General features: G+C 36.3%; 1 protein-coding gene across 1 annotated transcript in view; it reads right to left on the reverse strand.

The window, feature by feature from the left end:
* Dpyd (dihydropyrimidine dehydrogenase) overlaps positions 1-21,547 on the reverse strand; it is a 900,155-nt gene that overhangs the window by 165,217 nt on the left and 713,391 nt on the right. The window contains exon 19 of the mRNA XM_052179342.1: positions 2,747-2,889. Coding sequence (XP_052035302.1) covers positions 2,747-2,889 — 143 coding nt within the window. The remainder of the gene's footprint in view (positions 1-2,746; positions 2,890-21,547) is intronic.

Genomic DNA, 21,547 nt, shown 5'->3' on the forward strand with positions numbered 1-21,547 from the left:
AAAGGAAAAAAATCCACCAGGATAAAGTCACAATTCTGAACATCTATAACTCAGATGTGAGGGTATCCACATTCATTAGAGAAACTTTCTTAAAGCCCAAACCTCACGTTGAACCTTACATAATTACAGTGGAAGACTTCAACACCCTACTCTAGCCAGTGGACTGGTCATTGAAACAGAAACTAAACAGAGACACAGTGCAACTAATAGATGTTATGTACCAAAGGGATTTACCAAATATATACAAAACATGCAACCCTAAAACAAAAGATTATACCTTCTTATAAGGTACATGGTACCTTCTCCATAATTGACTATATAATTGGTCACAAAACAAGTCACAACTAATATAAGAAGACTGAAGTAAGCCCGTGCATTCTAGCAGATTAAAATGGTCTAATAACAACAAAACAAAAGGAAGCCTACATACCCATGGAAACTGACTCTCTACTAAATGATAATGTGATCAGGGCAGAAATAAAGAAAGAACCCAAAAACTCTATAGAATTCAGTGAAAATTAAGACACATCATACCCCAATGTATATGACACAATGAAAGCAATGCTAAGTGCCCTTGTAAAGAAATTGGAGAGACCCTAGACTAGTTATTTAATAGCACACCTGAAAGCTCTAGAACAAAAAGAAGGAGACACACCCAAGAGGAGTACACAGCAGGAAATAATCAAATTCAGGGCAGAAATCAACCAAATAGAAACAAATAGAATGATAGAGAGGATCAACAAAACCAAAAGCTGGGTCTTTGAGAAAATCAAGATGGTAGATTAACCCTTAGGCAAACTAGTTAAAGGACACAGAGACAGTATCCAAATTGAGAAAATCAGAGATTAAAAGGGAGACACATCAACAGAAATTGAGGAAATTCAAAAAGTCATCAGCTCTTGCTACAAAAGCCTATACTCAACAAAACTGGACAATCTAGTCTAGAAGAAATGAATAATTCTCTAGACACATACCACATACTAACGTTAAATCAAGATCATATATCCTATCTAAATAATCCCATAACCCTTAAGGAAAGAGAAACAGTCATTAAAAACTTCCCAACCTTCTGTGTATCTTTCAGAATCTGTTTATATTAGCTTCATGCTCAAGGGGTCTAGCTATATTAAGTGAAGGTTTGAGGGCAAAATAAGTCTGTTACCTTTTTTTGGAAGAATGACACCTTAATTTGTATTCTGATTTATACAATTTCTGTCCTCAACTTTGCATCATCTTTAAGATGCATACATATACATCTTTGCATGTTGTATACATAGAATAAGAAACATAAACTATTTGAACTCTACCTTTTTGCTATTGAACTTAAGTAATACTAAGTTTTGCTTTCTACTTTACTAAATTATTTTATTTACATTCCAAATGTTGCCACACTTCCTGATTGCCCCTGAGCAATAAAAACCATAATAATGTAGAATTACTTGAAGTTCACCATGTAGACTTTATGTAAGTTTTTTCATTGTTTGGTTAAGTTAGACCTCAAACCTGTATAACTGGCCCTGCAGAGAGCTCCTGATGCTACAATGTCCACATTGAGTAATACTTTAAATAAAATGGGAGCTGGACATGGTAATACTAGTCTTTAGCCTATCATTCACAATCAGGAGAATTGTGTGTTGAAGACCAATCTCAACCCTAGACTCAGACTAAGAGGAAAAAGTGTTCTCTGAACCCCAGATTCTGGAAACTTCTCTCTACAAGTTCCATACTTTTCTAGATATACTCACTACTGGGTCTCAGTGCACCCAGCAGGTTCCAGCCTTATGTGTTGATCAGAGTGACTTAGGACCTTTATACTCTATGAAGATAAGCCTGGGGCATCCTAGCCTTTCTCCCATTGGTTTGAAACAAAACAAAAATCAACCTTGGCTTGTTACAGATGAAGACTCAGTGGGCGATGCTTCCCCTGCCTCTGGGATGTTCTCCATGATTAAGTCACCTGTGATTCTGAAGCCCACCTTCCCACTCCCTCCCTGCTTGCTCCCAAGGAAGCTGCTCACCAGGTTAGGAGACAATCAATGACAGCTGTTTTCTAAAGGTGGCTAATGTCCTGAGATTTTATATTATGCTTTAGAATGGTTCCAATAAAAGTGTTTAACAAGCCCTCCCCCCCTCCAAAAATAAAATAAGACCAATCTCAGATAAGAAGAACTTATAATAAAAGATTTTTATTATGTATGTGCGTGCTGTTAGGAATCTCTTTGTGAAGGCATTGGAAGAACTTTTCTCAGATTTTTAGTGTAAGAAGCTCAGCAAGTTACTTTTTTTTTGTAATATGAATGTCAGAAAGCCAAAAACTTCTCTGTGTGTCAGGAAATTAGGAGATAAATGTGGTAATTCCTTGAGGCACTCTCATCAGGCTAGGGGTTGTTAGCCTAAACATTTGATTCATTCATTTCTTCATGGAGACCCCATTTTATATACATTTTTCACATTGCAATTGTTTCTCATCTGAAAGTATATTATGCATCTATTATCTGTTTTCATTTATTCTAGGACAGACAGACAAATATACTAACCAAAGGCATTCACAAGTTCTTTTTAGCAGGACATGGAGTGAAATCTGGGTTTTCTCAGACTCAAAAACAAATAGCATTGGGTGCCACCATTTTGCTTATCCACTGCCAATTTTTTGGAGGTTTCCAAAGCATGGATATCTGTCACATGATTCATCTTGTATTGGGAAATTACTTTTAAAAAATTAAAAAAGGAAAGGCAAGAGTGCTACCTGGAGAACTGAAGCACCACTATGAAGGAACTGAAGTCCACTTTCAGCTGAGTCAATTCCACCTGTGGCCAAAATAGGAAACCCAGGCAAAGCCCGGGCAATGGCGGTCACAGCTCTCAGAGCAATGGGCCGGATGGCAGTCCCTGCAGAAGATAAGGAAGTCACAAGGTTAGAATGTCGGACTTGGGCACATGTCGCCTTATATTTAGCATTAAGCAGCAGCAGCAGTTTTCTAAACAAATTTACAATTTCTTTATCTGTTTTCAAAGTGTTTTAGTTTCTCAGTGAATGTATATTTAAGGACTTTGGTGCTATTATCAAGTCTAGACAAGTCACAAAATAGGCATGAAAAGCCCAGAACTCTTACATAAAATATACACAAGTTATGATTTGATAAACAGTAAGGTATAAGTGGCATTGCATGGAGCATTCAAACATCTGTTCTAAATAGAGCCAGGGAACAGAAAGCCATCACATCTAGCATGAAAATGATCATGCAACTGTTATTGTTCCACAAATACAAGGGGGCTGGCATGAGGACATGCATAGGCTACGTAGCTCTGTAGGTGTATTTTACACAGTTTGAAGATGCACAGTAAGCCAGATATAATCTCACCTACTGGAAAATTCAAGTAAAATTAGAAAGAACTAACTTGACGCCTGTAATTATAATACATCTCTCTCCCCCCTCTACCCTATACACACACACACACACAGACATATATATGCATATATATATATATATATATATATATATATATATATATATATGTGTGTGTGTGTGTATGTATGTATGTATATGCCAAGTGTTACCAGTATCTTAGTCCCCAACCTAACAGAAATAAAAATTACATAATGGGCAGACCACACTGTAGTAATATTAAACAGGTGTACTAAACCTACTTTGATGCTTCAGCTATATTCTAGAGTGAACTAGCACTTTTATAGCTAATGCCTTCAAAGCATTTTCTAAGTTAAAGGTAGCTCTAATTCTGAAGGAATTTGATTTTTGTCTGAAGCCAAAGTCCACTAAACAGTGCAGATATGCAGGTACTTCCAGATCCCATTACCACTTCAACCATCAGCCTGAGCAATATGAACTTAGAGTGTTTTATGGGGTCGGGGTGGGGGGGGGCACTATTCTAGGAAGACCATAGAATGTTCCTGACAACCAATGGCTTTTCAACTGGACAAGCTACCTTATATAGTCATGCCAAGTGTGGTGTGGAAAAAACAAAACCTTGGAGACAGTAAAAAACAATCAGTGGTGGGAGGAAGGGGGAGAAGGGAATGAGGGACCACGGACGAGGAGGCAGAGTCAGGAGAATTTCGGAAGTGAAACTAATGAATGGTAGTACAATGGTAGGCTCACATTGTTACCTACTAATCCAAGTTCAAAGACCATAAAGCAATGAAAGTGAAGCCTGGTGCCAAGTGTGGGCTTTGGTGCTGTTGACGTTGATGTATCAACAGTTATCTACTCTGGTGAAAAATGCTGACAGCATGTGTGTGCGTGTGCATGTGCGTGTGCCTGTGTGTGTGTGTGTGTGTGTGATCTCTCATACATGAAAAATCTTTGTTCCTTTCAGTTTTGCTGTGAGCTAAAAGTGGCTTATTGTGATAAGTTCTCTTACCAAGCGGTGTCTTTTTATATGAGTTTTTTTATATGTTCCATATTAAGGTAAATGTATGCAAAATGGATGCTTCCTTATTATCACTAAATGTATATATGGGAATGCTTTATTATTTCTCTGTTACCTAAACATTTCTTACTGACTATTCTATGCTGATACTTCAGAATTTCACACAGGTATTAACAACACAATTTTTTTAAGTTAGACAAACGAGAAACTAGACATCAGGATTTTATTTCTATGCCAAAATATTTATTAATGGTTCTTTATTACCTTTATATTTTAACCATAAAAGGAATGATAATATAGCAAGTAAGCTATTGAATACAGTACTATATATTGTAGGTATAATAAAATAAATCTAATTATGAATATAACTAAAAGGACACCCACAGCATAAATATTCAGATAGATGGAGCTAACTGCATAATATAACAGACTGTTCAATACATACTTAGCCAATTGGTTCTTGATATAGATGTTACTTTGAACTAATAAAGAAATATTGGTATTTTTTTCTTTCCTTATTTAGTTTACTCAAGAGACTAAAGGAAATTTGAACTAAGCAAATAAATAATTTATTTCTTACTTCACTGTTAGAAGACTATCATTAACACTAAGGGGTAAAATTTCAAAGTGGTATACAGGGATTTGTCGGCATATTCCAATTGATATTAATGGACATCAAATGGCAAAATCCCAGGACACAGCTTTGAAAATTTAACCAGTTACATTTAAAGGGCAACATTATTATACAAGTGTTAAAAACACCAGCAAATTCTCATTGGCATTTGAGGAAGTTCAATTAGGTCAATACGACATTTTCTGTTTCATGTTTTCCTTCCATTTCTAAAACTTTTCTAATGTGCATAATGAACATGAAAACCTTTCAAACTAATAAAGGCATCTTTTTCTTCCTTTTTTTGTAAATTAAGAGGAATTATGTTTTCTGTGGAAATGTGAACCAAAGCTAAAGACATAGATCTTCCTGTTATTGAGCAAGAATTAAGTCATCTTTTATTGACATTATTATAAACTCCATTTGATTAAAAATAACTGATTCAATAGGATATATAAATTACCTATTCTCAGCATTTTTATGGGAAGTAGGCTTTATAAGTTATTTTCTTCCATTAAGAAAAGTTCTTAAGAAGAGTGCTAAAGGTATAGGAAAGTATTGTGCTAAACTGTAATCTAAAATTTTCCTTATAGTTTTCAGATGAGAAAAGAAGAGAGATGATAGATTCAAGACAAAAATTAAAATTCAATGTGAAGAATAAACATGCATCCATATAAAACAGAACTGGACATACTAAAGTGTTAATTAGACAGAAACTTCCAGAATCACAACTGCTGATATGGTGATTTTGAAAACATTGCCACTGCTATTATTATGGCTATAAGAACAAAAAAAAAAATAGGAAAAAAGAAGTTAGTTCACCAGCTGGATAGATTTAAAGACAGAATCATCCTTGATAAAAACACCTAGATTTAAGCAAAAAAAAAAAAATCTGTTCTACTGAAATAAACCACGAGGTATCATAGGATTTAAATTAAACTCTTATCAATGTGGAGTGACTAGAGGAACATGACAGAAAGTTTAATTACATCAAGTCATTTTTGTTTGAACTGTGTGGAATTGTCCAGTAAATGTCAAATTATCCTTGGTCTCAGAATCTTGCAGCAATCTGAAAACTCAAGGAAAGGAAGAACGGAGGGAAGGAGGGAAGAAGGGATGGACAGAGGGAAGAGGGAGAGAGGAGGGAGGGAAGAAATGGAATGAACGGAAGGGAAGGAAGGAGTGAAAGATGGACAGAGGGAAATAAGGAAGGAAGAAAGGTAAAAAGAAAGAACTGAAACAAAGCTTTGTTTTGCAGGATTTGACGAAGTATTCTGGTTTGCAAAAAGGTGCCTTCTGGAGTCACTGATGGTCTAGACTGAACTGTAATTCTGAAATAAAAATAGGGCCTCCTTGTAGTCATAAGTTCAACTGCAAGCCAGTGTGTTGAAATCTATGAATTGATTACAGATCATTTCCAGATTGAGCGTATTTTAGGAAAACATTTTTCATTCTTTGAATTATGTTAATAAAGGTGATTTATCTTGAAACATATCAATGTTTTTCCGATCTTGCTTAAGTAGATACAGTAATTCTCTTTGCTATAGTACTGTTTAAGAACACATCATGATTAAGACTTTTACTCAGCCTTCTTTTATTCAGCAATCTATCCAAAAATATTTTCAAGCATGAATGCTTTCTTCTAATTTAAATCCTAGGTTTATACTCATGGTACTCAAAATAGCAGCCTTTCTTATCTAAGTAGATAATTTCAAAGTATATGAGCTCTATCATACATTGTGTGCCATTAGAAAACAAAATGATGACTTTCGAATATCATATGTCTTATTGGTATGAATTTTACAGAGTAATTAAATTGAAGACTAATTACAATCTATAACAACCTCAAAGTATGGAGCTAACCCTTGTTGGTTTAAACATTATGCCATCTACAGTCTGTGAAAGGTTGTGAGGACTCCTTTATGTTGCTGAACTTTGACTTTGGTATAAACAAAACATTGGAATGGCAATACTGTCATGGTTCTGTGGGTGAATTCAGTCTATTTCAAGACATATACTCAGCAGTGAAGCTTGAGGATAAAACCTGTAGGTCTCTGGAGGACCATGGATTCTGGAGAGAGCATTGGCTGAGCTCACTTTCATTCTGCCCTCTATGTTGTTCTGCATTTAGTGATGCGATGAAACAGATCTTTATAGAGAAGACAGAGCACGATGCCTTCCTTGATAGACTTTTATACTCTCTGCTCTCCCAAGAGGACTAGGCAGGTCTTCTCCCTTTTCTACTTTCTAACAACTCTTATTTACCAGTGTCATGATGCTGATCAGATTGCTTTGACTTCAAAAGTAAAAACCTAGAGTCCAACATCAGGACATTAAGAATTCTTTTTACAATAAAAAAGACTCAGGCACTAAACCAATATAAAAGGATTTTTAATGATGTGAGAAGTAAAGTTTTGCTGGTGAAAAGTGAGGAGAGATTTACTATGCATAACTGAATCATTGAAGGGAAAAAGGATTTTTAATGGGCAAGATAGTGTGGAATGTATGCTAATTTTGGATAACTAGAGTTTTGAATAATTGAGTTTAATTCTGTTTGCCCCCCCCCCATCATTTGACTCCTTGGACAGCTAAGATTACACAATTAATTGATAGAACTAAGTCCACATAAACTCCCTGATAATAGCTAAAGCTGGCGATAAAACAGAAGCTGGGTTGTAACAGATTTTTGTGTTCACTGCACAAACAAAAGGAATATGCAGTTTTAATTTGCTTATATTAATTAAAATGTAATGAATTAAGTGAGTAAAAAATTCATGAAGAATTGGACTTCAACTGTCTAATTGTTAATAGTTTTAACAACACCCAGAAGGAAAAATAAATATGAACGAATCAGGAATTTCAAAGACTGAAGATTTGAAAGATTGATTTTTACAAAATACACGTAAATCAAGTGGCAGCAAACTTATGCTTCATGAAAACAAGTTTAAAACATTAACAAATCTAATATAGTGGCAAATATGTACATCACAACTATTTAAAAATACATCTTTACACATGGATTAAGATACTCTGAGAAAATGAGCATAATTCAACCAGAAACCAATGCACTAACAGGATTAGAGTTATATGCAGAGATGTGAAATCGGAGGAGAGAAATGGGGAAACCAACAGCATACAAAATCATTGGTGCTATTTTAGTTTATTTCCAAAAGCAAAGGTTTTTTTAGTGAATGTCTTGATTTTTGTTGCTATTAAAATATTTTTGAAACCTAAATACCTTTTTAGCTATGTTTATCAGCCTCTTAGACTATTCATTATGCCCATAGTCAATTAATATTCAACACCTCTACCTAAAATGTTTCGGGAATTTTATTTGAAGCAATATAATTGATAGTGCTGTCTGATCCTCATTTCTTTCTCAGAGTATCAGTTGCCATTGGTAGAAGAGGCTGGTTCCTTCATGCTAGTGAAGTCCAGAGGCTAGGTTCCTGTACACTTGACCATTAAAACTGTCATGAAAACATAAGCTTAATCTGCATGTCATGTCTGACGTCAGTTTAAAAGGGATTGACTTGGGAGGAAAAATAAATCTTCGTGAGATGACAGTATACAATGACAGATAACCCAATAAACATGGGTTCCCCTGTTTATTGAGAATTAGGTAGTCTATAGGAGTAAAGAATCAGGACAGTAGACTACTGAGGGATGTAATGAATTCTACCCCAGCAATCATTAGTCTGAGATAGATTGTTTAATAGACTCGTGACTTGGAACACTCTGCATAGCCTGCTTAAATATAAGTCTTTCCAATCTGGAGGGAAGGACACCAATAATAATATTACAGCATGTTAAGGAGCCTTAAGTGACACAGTTTATGGAAAGAACAGTGTCTGGTACAGTATGTAGAAGCTAATATTACTGTCAATGAGAGGGAAAATTCAACTTAAAGAAAATATTCATCTATGAAAATATGAAACTAACCACTTAATATTAATGGGGTTGATTAAGAACTTTGGGGGATTCTGTGTCAGTTCAAAGCCCACAAATTTATGAATATTCATAGCTTGATTCTTCCATTTAAATGTGGATTTTGTGAGTATTTTTTTCAAAAGTAATTTATAATATCTAAATACATATGTCTTTTCATATACAAATTCCATTTTAAGAAATCTATCACATTAGTACATAGATACAAAGCTAAATATGCAAACATGTCCCCAAAAATAGTCTTCTTCTTTTTCCCCTTCCCCCTTCTCCCTCCTTTCTCACTTTCTCTCCCTCTCTCTCTCTCTCTCTCTCCCTCTCTCTCTCCCTCTCCCTCTCCCTCTCCCTCTCCCTCTCCCTCTCCCTCTCCCTCTCCCTCTCCCTCTCCCTCTCCCTCTCCATATCTCTCTTTCTCTGTTTTGGTTTTTAGCAAAATGGCAAAGATAATTAAATGCTTATGGGGTGTTGTGCTACTTAATAAATTACATTTCATCTATGCTAGAAACATTTTATACTAACATGCCACAATCTCTAACAGGTAGTGGGAAGAATTAGGCACTAGCAGCAGAAGAAAACACATTTTCTTATTCCATTATTACCCAAACTTCTATATGTGGTGCTTGTGTGTGTTGAATGTTCTGTGTATTTTGTTGTTGTTTTTTGTTGTTGTTTTGGTTTTTTTGAGTTGTGACCCACAGGATGAGAATCATTGGTGAATGTGAATGCTTTTCAGATAATTAAAAAAGAACGTTTTAAAAGGAAAAGGAAAGGCTTACTATATGCTTTATTGATGATTTTTAAGCTGATATCAAGGCCAGTGGATCAATATGCACTATTGGTTCTAGTACTCTTCTTATCTTTAACCAACTGTGAATTCAGAAATGAACAATGTTTGGGCTTACCTATCTCTTGAATATCTATGATGGTAGAACTACTAAGATAGAAGAGAGGAATTTTTGTACTAAGGAAAACATGACGTATCTCCGAAATTCAACCCCTGAGGATGCTGTGAACTTAGACAGAGTGGTTTCACTAGCAATTTTACAGGCTCTGCAGAGTCCCAACAGACACCAGTAACAAGGTCAACTTAGAGAGCAGAGAACTGTTACTCACATGGACTTTTTTATAGCAAGCAAACAGAACACTGAGGCTCTATTTCTAATAGTTGCCAGTTATTTTTATTTGAGCTTCACATATATTGTCCTGATAACATCACTTTGAGATGGCTATTTTTGCCTTTATTTTTACAAAAATACAAAATTACACTGAATGTGGATGGTTAAATATCACATGCCCAAGATCACTCTGTCAGAAAGTGTGGATACAATATTTGAATGCATGTGTGCCCGACTCTTCCCCTACCCTGATATTTGTACCATGTTATATTTCTTCTTCATTTTAAGTGTCCAAATGTAAATTAAGTTACAGGAGGATGAGTTAATTTTTATAGCTAATAAAGATGTATTACCCAGGTATGATAAACCAAGAATATTAACAATGAATTAATTGTTGAATAGGAATTAAATTAGAGCTAGTGCAGTTCATAATTGCTATGAGAGTGACCATATGGCCCAGTTTTCCCAGGAGGGTACCTGTTTATTGTACCTGTGCTGATTCATAATTGTTTGATGTGATTATGGATGCCATTCTCTTTCACCTGAGAAGTACCTCAGTTGGGATGCAACATTAAAACATCATAGGAGCTAAAAATCAGTAATAATTATATCAAAGTACAACAGGAAAAAAGAAATTGTCAAAGACAAGTGAAATCTGACTTGAAACAAAAGCCATCACTAGGGAGTATATTGGAAACTCCTTCCAGTGTGGAATCCTTAGGGAGAGGCGGTCCAAGTCTTTGTTACCACAAAAGAAAGCATAGCAGCTCAGAGGCACCTTCCCTGTGTTCTAATTTCCACCTGTAGGTGGCCACCACAAGCTACACTGATTAAACAAATCATTAGTAGCATTTTTTCAATACTGTCATCTTCAGATAATTAGCAATTTATTTAAATAACCAATTTCTGTAGAAATAATTGCCATAAAATGCCCCGAACCTACTTTTTATAAACTATAATAAAAGTGTTAAGATAATCCCTGACATTTGCAAATGCCATTAGCTCACCTTTCCTTTTGATAGTGCAATGGCATTATGTTTAAACAATTACTTGATAACGGAGCAGTTTAATGAAACAGTACAGTAAGCACGTTCTTCAGTATGGCCAGGGAGGACATGCTGATTTAAAAAGAAATCCAGTATGTAGACATGTTTACACAGAGGAAAGTCATAGCCTTGGGAACGTGGATTACTGAAATAAGTACACTTTTGCTATTTCTTAGAGGCTGTATTTCACATGGGACAAGCCTACAGACAATATCCTTTCTTCATAAACACACATGAAAAATTTGTGTATTAATTCAGGTTATTGGCTTTCTAGTATATAAGATACTCTGCTGCTACAAAATGTGCCATACTTGAGATATTGGTTTTGCATCCTCCTCACAGTGGAATGTCCTTTCTTGAAAAAAAAAATCTACCTTAAATATTTAGGAACATTTTTACCTTGAAATAGCCCACATTTCAAGGCAGCGTTGAGCTGTCAAGGAAAATTGTAGTGGTTTGTGCATTTCACCTAGCATATGTCTTTCATATGGACAGAGTTCTTACATAATCTCCAGGTGCCTCTTCAGCAGTTTATTCTGTTAGCAACCACCAATAAGAGGACATTGTTTCTCCACGGCAGGGAGTAAAATGTGGTGAAATGTTTACAATATTTAAACTGTGGATTTTTATATAATAAAAGAAAGTAATTTCGAAGTTTGTGGTGATATTAAGTTAGGGCTAAACTGAAATTGAGATGGTTTAGAATCAGTTGGTGAGGAAACCTTCTACGCTATTTATACGCTCAGAGCATTGTTAACAGGCAGAGAGGCATTATTCCAACTTTAGAGATGTGCACACTGAGGCTCACTGTGTGAGCCTGCAAGGGGGGGCAGCATTGTGTGGTCAAGTAATGTGTCCTGATAATAAATACAATCCGTTGGCAATGCCACAGTCAAACCCATTGCTAACATCACACACAGAGGGCTTCCTTTATTTATCAGCATTTAGCCCTCAACAGCCATAAGCTACCCTCCCTTATAAGGTCTGCAGGTGATGTTGTTGGCCTGTAAAAGCTAAATGCACAACTATTAAGTTTAAACAGCTAGACTGTTAAAAACAAACAAACAAACAGATACTGTGGACCAAGAGAGGGTTGTGGGAGTTGGTATAAAAGGCATTTCTCCTGTGAGCAAATATCATATTCCATGGAAAGACATCCTTAAACATATTCTCAGAATGGTTGTCTACAGAGGAGAAAAGACTGCAAGGAGAGCAAATGCTGCTGATCAGAATTATACTTTACCCATGGGAGAACGCAGGCTAAGTGGAAGCGAGCATCTCACTCAGAACTGATGACAGAATAGGAAGAAGAGCTCTGCATTCACTAGGTCTGCAGCATGTCTTTCTGTGGAAGCCTGTGACTTCTTTCCTCTCGGCACTTTGTACTGTTTTTCCCGAGGGTAGCTTCATGGCCAGGTTGTCCATGGTAGCACTTGCTGCAGTGCAAACCTTTCCTATAATTCCTAGTAATGAATTTTCTTTTCACTTGTCAGGGAATTACAAGTGCAAATCTCTGTGTACTAGGATAACACTGCATTCCTCCCAGTCGGCCCACAGCAGGGGGACAGTGGTTTGTTCTCTTCCATGGACACAGCTCTCAAAGAGGTACCTAGCTCCTTGGCTCAGTCGTGAGATTCACTAATCTAGAAATTAGATGACTAACCTTAGTAAGAATGGAATTTCTGAGGTGATCTTTTTTTTTTCTGGATTTTTTGAAAATAAACCTTTTCCCTTAATTTCAATTGGATAAAAAAGTATGGAAATAGCAAAGAACTGGTTAGTAAAAGACAGCAGACCAGGCTCTCCCAACCCAACATGCAAGGATGAGGAAGAAAAGATGAAAACACAAACAACATGTGAACGATGCCCCATGTATGATGGGCAGCGTGCGCTGAGGGACATGCAGGGAGACTGAGTTAGTACAGGAAGGCTTTGGGGAGATAGATGTAAACCTAGTTGGGCTCTGCAAAGATAGATAGATAGGTTTGGTAACTAAGATAAATGTGACTCAGACTGGATCTGAGACCAAAGTAAGAATATTTACAGACTTGGTAAAGGGCATGTCAGGCCAGCAGCCTCAGGATAGGAAACCACAACAGGCTCTGGTGTGCTGAGACACTGCTCACCAGAGGGCAAGAGACCAAATTATTTTCTCCTTCAACCTACAGTATTCACTGTGGTATGTTATTTTACTTAATGTGCATGTGATCCAGTATGTGTGTTCATGTGTGTTTGTCTGTGTCCTTAAGCATGCATGTATGTGCATGCATGTGAAGGTCAGAGGTCATCAGGTGTCTCTCTCAATTATTCTCCGAGACAAGACAGAAACTCACGAATTCTACTAGACTACCTGGACAGCCAGCTTCAGAGACAGAGCCTCCTGTCTCTGCCTCTCCAGTCCTGTTTCTAGGCCTATGTCACTATGTCTGCTCTTTCATTGGTATCAGAGATCCTCCTTGGAGCCTCATGATGATACATCAAACTCTTTACCAACTAGACCCTCTCCTCAGTCTCAAGCCATCTGCTTTTTTAATTCTTCTTTAAAATGCTATCTGGCCTTACGATAATCAGGCTTCCATCAGGCTATCCAAAAGAAAAATAAGGAAACTAAGTAAAAATACTGCTGTTTTAAGAAAAACAAATACATGTTTATAAATTAATATAACTTACTAATAAAGATATTTCTAAAGGCCGGGCGGTAGTGGCTCACGCCTGTAATCCCAGCACTCTGGGAGGCAGAGGCAGGAGGATTTCTGAGTTCGAGGCCAGCCTGGTCTACAGAGAGAGTTCCAGGACAGCCAGGGCTATACAGAGAAATGCTGTCTTGAAAACACCAAATCCAAGATATTTCTAAGAAAAAAGTAAAGGGAATACATACTATTTATGATTATACCTGTGTATATGTAGCCTTTGTTCAGATTCTAAACATCCTTCTTGTCTGATAAGCATTAGAATTTTCATTAGACTCAGAGTTAAAATAAGAATAGCATCTTCTGCTTTCTCAGAACATAAAGAGTTCATGTAACAGCAAAGAGGAAAGTACCCACTCATGCAACCCTTCACCAGCTGTCATAGGTTCCAGACGAATGAAATTAGCCTTTATCAAGTATCATAAATACTGGAGGAATAAGTTAGAGCACATGGTCAAGGCATTAGGAAAGGGAGAAGAATTTAACAGGCCAGTACTTTAAAAGTTCCTAGAATATGACATAAAGAACTCTCATCCTGTGTAAGGCCACACTAACAGCTACCATGAGGCTAACACCCTTCCCTCCAGATCAGAGGACACCTACACAGCAGTAACCTCGTGGAAGTTATATGTGTCCGTGAGTCCTAAGATGTTTCAGGGTTGACAGCAGGCTGCAAACCTTCCTCAGGGCAATGGGTGGCTACAAGCAGTAGCTGCTTGAATGGTCACTGAGTGGACAAACATGTCAAATGCACCTAATTTAGAACCAGGTGGAATGGAGTCAGGCAATGATATAAGGCGACGACACTGTGGCTAGCAAAGCGGAAGTTGTTTAAAAGGGAATGCCACCAACACAAACCCTAAACACATGGAAAGGATAGTACAGAATGACTAAGGAATATCCTACACAATAAAGCCACCAAGTGACAAAGAGGGGCAAACTGCAACTGATTAAAGTTGACACAACAAACTGTAGAAAATTAAAATTGAAAAGGGAGATCCACAACTGGTACACAAATTGAGTTCGTAACTGGAAAAACAAAACATTGTCATAGAACAAATTAAAGACTCAGATGATTTCATTAGTGATTTCAACTACACTCAAGGAAGAAATAACATTAATCTTACATAAATTCTTGCAAAAGAAGGGGAAGCTCAATGGATTTTATATGGCTATTACATTTCTGTGATAAAAAAAATCTAACAGATACATTAAAAAATAAAATTTAGCCCAATGACATATGAATAACCTAAAAATATTTAATAAAACAAGAAAATTACATTCAGGTATATTTAAAAATATAAAACACCATGGTTACAAGCATATCCCAGGAATGTAAGGTTAATTTAATATTAGACTCTCAATTTATCTAATTTGCCATATAACAGAAGAGAAATGTGTCTGAAAAGGATACAAAAAGTAAATTTAGTAAAATTAAAAATTAAATTTGTCCATGATAAAGTTGATCAACAAAAAATAATAAATGAAGACTCCTTCAATGTGACCAAAGGCATTTATGAGAAGCCCATAGATCAATTACAGCTAACGGAAAGATTATCTTTTGAGTAAATTTTAATATTTCCTATATATCACATGATTTATCCCTCTCTGTACACTAACCAAAATATGAAAGTTAAAATTTAAAATAATATTTATAGTATAAAACAAATATAATTTTGAAATATTTTAAAATCACTAAAGGTAAAAACACATTCCTAAGAAAGAATCAAAGATTCTTACTTTTGTCTCTGTTGCTACAAAAAAATACTTTGACTAAAAGCAACTTAAGGAAGAAAGGGTTTATTTTTGCTTTCATTTCCAGTTAATAATCCATTGTGGGATATTCAAAATAGAAGGAAGTTAAAGCAGCTGGTAACATCACGTCCACAGTCAAGAGAAGGCAGAAATAAGTTTATACATCATGCTATCTTGCTCTACCCTTAAATAGTCAAGGACAGAAAACCTGGCACTATCAGGCTTAGTATTCCTATATCAATTTAAAAAAAATCAAAGCACCTCTCTATAGCTGTACCTGCCGACAACCCAACCTGAAAAAGTCCTGCATGTAGACACTCCTTCCTGATGATTTGGATTATGTCAAGCTGACCATCTCCATATTTGTGGATTGTAAAGCTCTTTTCTGTTGAGAAAATTATTTTCTCCAAACTAATCTACAGATTCAACATAATCCACAACAAGATTCTTGAAAGTTTTCTTTGTATAAACCAACTTGCTATTTCTAAAAGTTCTCCAGAAATTCAAAGGATTTGGAATAGCCAAAAATAAAAAGGCAGAAGCCAATAGAATTCAAAGATATCATTTCATTTTAGAATATGTCTAAGTCTCCAGGATTTACTATAACTGCATCAGAACATATTCCAATTGAGCTGGACAGGATGGAGTTCTGATGAGAACAATTGACTTTTTTTGTTTGTTTTGCTGTTTTTTTTTTCAAGACAGGGTTTCTCTGTGTAGCCCTGGCTATCCTGGAACTCACTCTGTAGACCAGGCTGGCCTCGAACTCAGAAATCTACCTGCTTCTGCCTCTCAAGTACTGGGATTAAAGGCGTGTGCCACCACTGCCCAGCTGAGAACAACTGATATTGAACACCAAATGTACAAGTACAAGGAGAAAAGTGATTCTTTTACTAAAAGGGGTGGAAGCCTTACATTTTCCTGGTATAAAACTCAGCATTAAATGAATCAAATACCCAAGCATAAGTCCTGAAATTTTAAAAATACTAGAAGAAAGCATGGAAAATTCCTTGCATAGACAGTGAATCTTTTAGACAAAATCCCAAAATCATATAAACAACAGCAGAAAAGAAAAAACACAGGATTATCTCCAGAAAATGAAGAATAGAAAAATATTAGAAGAAAGATTAGAAAATATGTAGACAACCTATAGCATGGAAATTATTTTTGCAAACTATTATTTTGACAAAGTATTAAAATACAGAATATGTGGGAAACTTGGCCACAGAAACAATCCAATTGAAGTGGCCAAAAATATTCAAATCATAAACCATATAAAACTCAAATTCATAAAACTATAATTTTATAATAGTGAACTCAGGGCCATTAGACACAAGGGATTACAAACGAGAGACACAATGAAATACAGTTTGAAGGCACTTGGCATGGCTGCTAACAAAGACAAACAAAACTGGTGCTGGCCTATGTACATATGAAAAAGAAATTTTGTGTTCCCCAGGTGGATCAGCACAGCCACCGTGCAGAAGGATATGGAGGTTTCTGAGAAAGCAAAGACTACATCTCTTATTTGAGGTCATCGCTTGCTGATTGGTCCACACAGTCCCAAAAGTGTATCTATGGATGTGTCTTAGTTACATGGTCACACTAATCATAGTAGTTATGACACTGAGACAATAGTAACAATATTTATGTCCATTATTGGATGAATGAAAAAAGATTTGGAGGCTGTATGCAATAGAATGCTATTCTCTCACTAAAAAGCTAGTATTCTTTTATTTGCAGAAAAAGAGAAAGAGATGCAATAGCATCTCTTTATATTATATAAAGTACCATTATATTAAGTGAAATAGGTTGATACAGAATGATAAATATGGTTCATTGTCTCTCAGTAGTGATATTTCATCAAAGTTGGCAGGTCTGTCTACAAGCCCTGGGATTTGAAGACCATAAAAAATAGGACAGAGTCTGCACTTCCTAATGTAAGGTGATAGTGATCCTAACCACCCTGCTGCATAGGAACACATTGCATGCAGGCACTCAAATGTTACTCTTAATTCAATATATATGATGCCAGTGTGCTACTCAGAAGTTTAAAACGAGTTTTTTTTTAAACAATGCCTTTCAGTGCAGAATTCTATCAGACCTTCAAAGAAGAGTTAACACCAATACTCTTCAAACTATTCCACAAAATAGAAACAGAAGGAACACTACCCAATTCCTTCTATGAAGCCACAATTACGCTGATACCAAAGCCACACAAAGATCCAACAAAGAAAATACTCAATAAAATTCTTGCCAACCGAATCCAAGAACACATCAAAACGATCATCCACCATGATCAAGTAGGCTTTATTCCGGGAATGCAGGGTTGGTTTAATATACAGAAATTCATCAATGCAATCCACTACATAAACAAACTCAAAGAAAAAGACCACATGGTCATTTCATTGGATGCTGAAAAAGCATTTGACAAAATTCAGCATCCTTTCATGCTTAAAGTCTTGGAAAGAACAGGAATTGAAGGCCCATACCTAAACATAGTAAAAGCAATATACAGCAAACCGGTAGCCAGCATCAAACTAAATGGAGAGAGACTTGAAGCAATCCCTCTAAAATCAGGGACTAGACAGGGCTGCCCCCTTTCTCCTTATCTTTTCATTATTGTACTTGAGGTACTAGCTCGGGCAATTCGACAACATAAGGAGGTCAAAGGGATACAAATTGGAAAGGAAGAAGTCAAACTATCATTATTTGCAGATGACATGATAGTCTACCTAAGTGACCCAAAAAACTCCACTAGAGAACTCCTACAGCTGATAAACAACTTCAGCAAAGTGGCAGGTTATAAAATCAACTCAAGCAAATCAGTGGCCTTCCAACACTCAAAGGATAAGCAGGCTGAGAAAGAAATTAGGGAAATGACCCCCTTCACAATAGCCACAAACAGTATAAAGTATCTTGGGGTGACTCTTACCAAACATGTGAAATATCTGTATGACAAGAACTTCAAGACTCTGAAGAAGGAAATGGAAGAAGACCTCAAAAAATGGGAAAACCTCCCATGCTCATGGATCGGTAGAATCAATATAGTTAAAATGGCCATTTTGCCAAAAGCAATATACAGATTCACTGCAATACCCATCAAAATCCCAACTCAATTCTTTAAAGAGTTAGAAAGAGCAATTCTCAAATTCATCTGGAATAACAAAAAAACCCAGGATAGCTAAAACTATTCTCAGCAACAAAAGAAATTCTGGGGGAATCAGTATCCCTGACCTCAAGCAATACTACAGAGCAATAGTGTTAAAAACTGCATGGTATTGGTACAGTGACAGGCAGGAGGATCAATGGAACAGGATTGAAGATCCAGAAATGAACCCACACACCTATGGTCACTTGATCCTCGACAAAGAGGCTGAAAACATCCAATGGAAAAAAGATAGCCTTTTCAACAAATGGTGCTGGTTCAACTGGAGGTCAGCATGCAGAAGAATGCGAATTGATCCATCCTTGTCTCCTTGTACTAAGCTCAAATCCAAATGGATCAAGGACCTCCACATAAAGCCAGACACTCTGAAGCTAATAGAAAAGAAACTGGGGAAGACCCTTGAGGACATCGGTACAGGGAGAAAGTTTCTGAACAGAACACCAATAGCGTATGCTCTAAGAGCAAGAATTGACAAATGGGACCTCATAAAATTACAAAGTTTCTGTAAGGCAAAGGACACCATCAAGAGGACAAATCGGCAACCAACAAATTGGGAAAAGATCTTCACCAATCCTACATCAGATAGAGGGCTAATATCCAATATATATAAAGAACTCAAGAAGTTAGACTCCAGAAAACCAAACAACCCTATTAAAAAATGGGGTACAGAGTTAAACAAAGAATTCTCAGCTGAAGAACTTTGGATGGCGGAGAAGCATCTTAAAAAATGCTCAACTTCATTAGTCATTAGGGAAATGCAAATCAAAACAACCCTGAGATTTCACCTTACACCAGTCAGAATGGCTAAGATTAAAAATTCAGGAGAGAGCAGGTGTTACAGAGGGTGTGAAGAAAGAGGAACACTCCTCCACTGCTGGTGGGGTTGCAAATTGGTACAACCACTCTGGGAATCAGTCTGGTGGCACCTCACTTCCAGAAGATCCTGCTATACCACTCCTGGGCATATACCCAGAGGATTCCCCACCATGTAATAAGGATACATGCTCTACTATGTTCATAGCAGCCCTATTTATAATTGCCAGAAGCTGGAAAGAACCCAGGTATCCCTCAACAGAAGAGTGGATGCAAAAAATGTGGTATATCTACACAATGGAGTACTATTTAGCCATTAGAAACAATGAATTCATGAAATTCTTAGGCAAATGGATGGAGCTAGAGAACATCATACTAAGTGAGGTAACCCTGGCTCAAAAGGTGAATAATGGTATGCACTCACTAATAAGTGGATATTAACCTAGAAAACTGGAATACCCAAAACATAATCCACACATCAAATGGGTACAAGAAGAAAGGAAGAGTGGCCCCCTGTTCTGGAACGACTCAGTGAAGCAGCATTAGGCAAAACCAGAACGGGGAAGTGGGAAGGAGTGAGTGGGAGGACAGAGGGAGAGAAGGGGGCTTGTGGGACTTTCGGGGAGTGGGGGGCTAGAAAAGGGGAAATCATTTGAAATGTAAATAAAAAATATATCGAATAAAAAAAACAATGCCTAGGTTTTATCTTTTATTTTATTTATTTATTATTATTATTATTATTATTATTATTTTGGATTTCTGAGACAGGGTTTTTCTGTGTGGTCCTGGCTGTTCTAGAACTCACTCTGTAGACCAGGCTGGCCTCAAACTCAGAAATCCACCTGCCTCTGCCTCCCAAGTGCTGGAATTACAGGCGTGCACCACCATGCCCGGCTCAAATGAGTTTTAAGAGATAGAAATGTTAAATGCCACAATTTGATTGTGACATCTGCATACATCTATGCTTTATCATACCATACATCATAAGAGACATATACAACTGATGAAGAACATAAGCTCTATTTCACTTCATTGAAAAAGGTATACAGTTTAGAGAGTTTAACATGGGCTGTGATCCAAAAAGCAAATCACAAAACCACAAAGCTGCAGAAAAAAAAAAAAAACACAATCAGAAGGTTTTAGCAAATCCAAGTTAGTCAAAAATTTCTGACAATCAATACAAGTGCTAATAGATTTTAGGACATCATTAAGAGAATGTATCAAAGGTGAAAATATAGAAAATATATATGTATATATAATACTATTAATAACTCCTTTAAAATGCATAGTGAAATACTATAAATCATAAAATGTATGGAAATCAGGGCAGCAAAAGATTTGAACAGATAGTTTTAGAAAGTAAACTTAAATACATATAAAATCACATTAAAATGCTCTATATCACAAAAATACATATCAAGACTGCAGCTGGACAGATTCTCACCATCCTACAATTGCTAAATAGACAATAATCTGAGCATTCAATGTTATAAAAATAGGGAATTCTTGTACACTAATAACAGGTAAGAATATAAAATGATAGACTCAGTTAGAATAGATATTCAGCAGTTTCCCAAAATAAATAAATTAAAATCTACGCCTTTATTCCAACAACATCTTTCATAGATATTTACCCAAAAGCAGTAAAATCAAGATTAAAAAGAGTATGCACAAAAATATTCATGACAGCTTATTCGTGCCAGCTTAAATCTGGAAACAACTCAGATATACTTGAATCTGAACAACCCCTAGGTAATTAATACAAGAAAATAACTAGCATCAACAGGAAATTATCTGATTCATACAACAATACAGATGCATACAAAGCAAAATTATGTTGAACAAATTAAGTCTGATATGTGTATGCACACGCACAAATCCACGCACAACACACACACACACATGAAAGAAGAGAGGATAAGCAAATATGTAATAATAGTAAGTCTCAAGCTAGATCTGGGAAATCTACCCAATGAGAAACCCTAGGCAGTAGTAGGTAAAGAAAATATTCGCTC

This window comes from Apodemus sylvaticus, chromosome 4, assembly GCF_947179515.1.
Source record: "Apodemus sylvaticus chromosome 4, mApoSyl1.1, whole genome shotgun sequence".
In the NCBI taxonomy this organism is placed as follows: Eukaryota; Metazoa; Chordata; class Mammalia; order Rodentia; family Muridae; genus Apodemus; species Apodemus sylvaticus.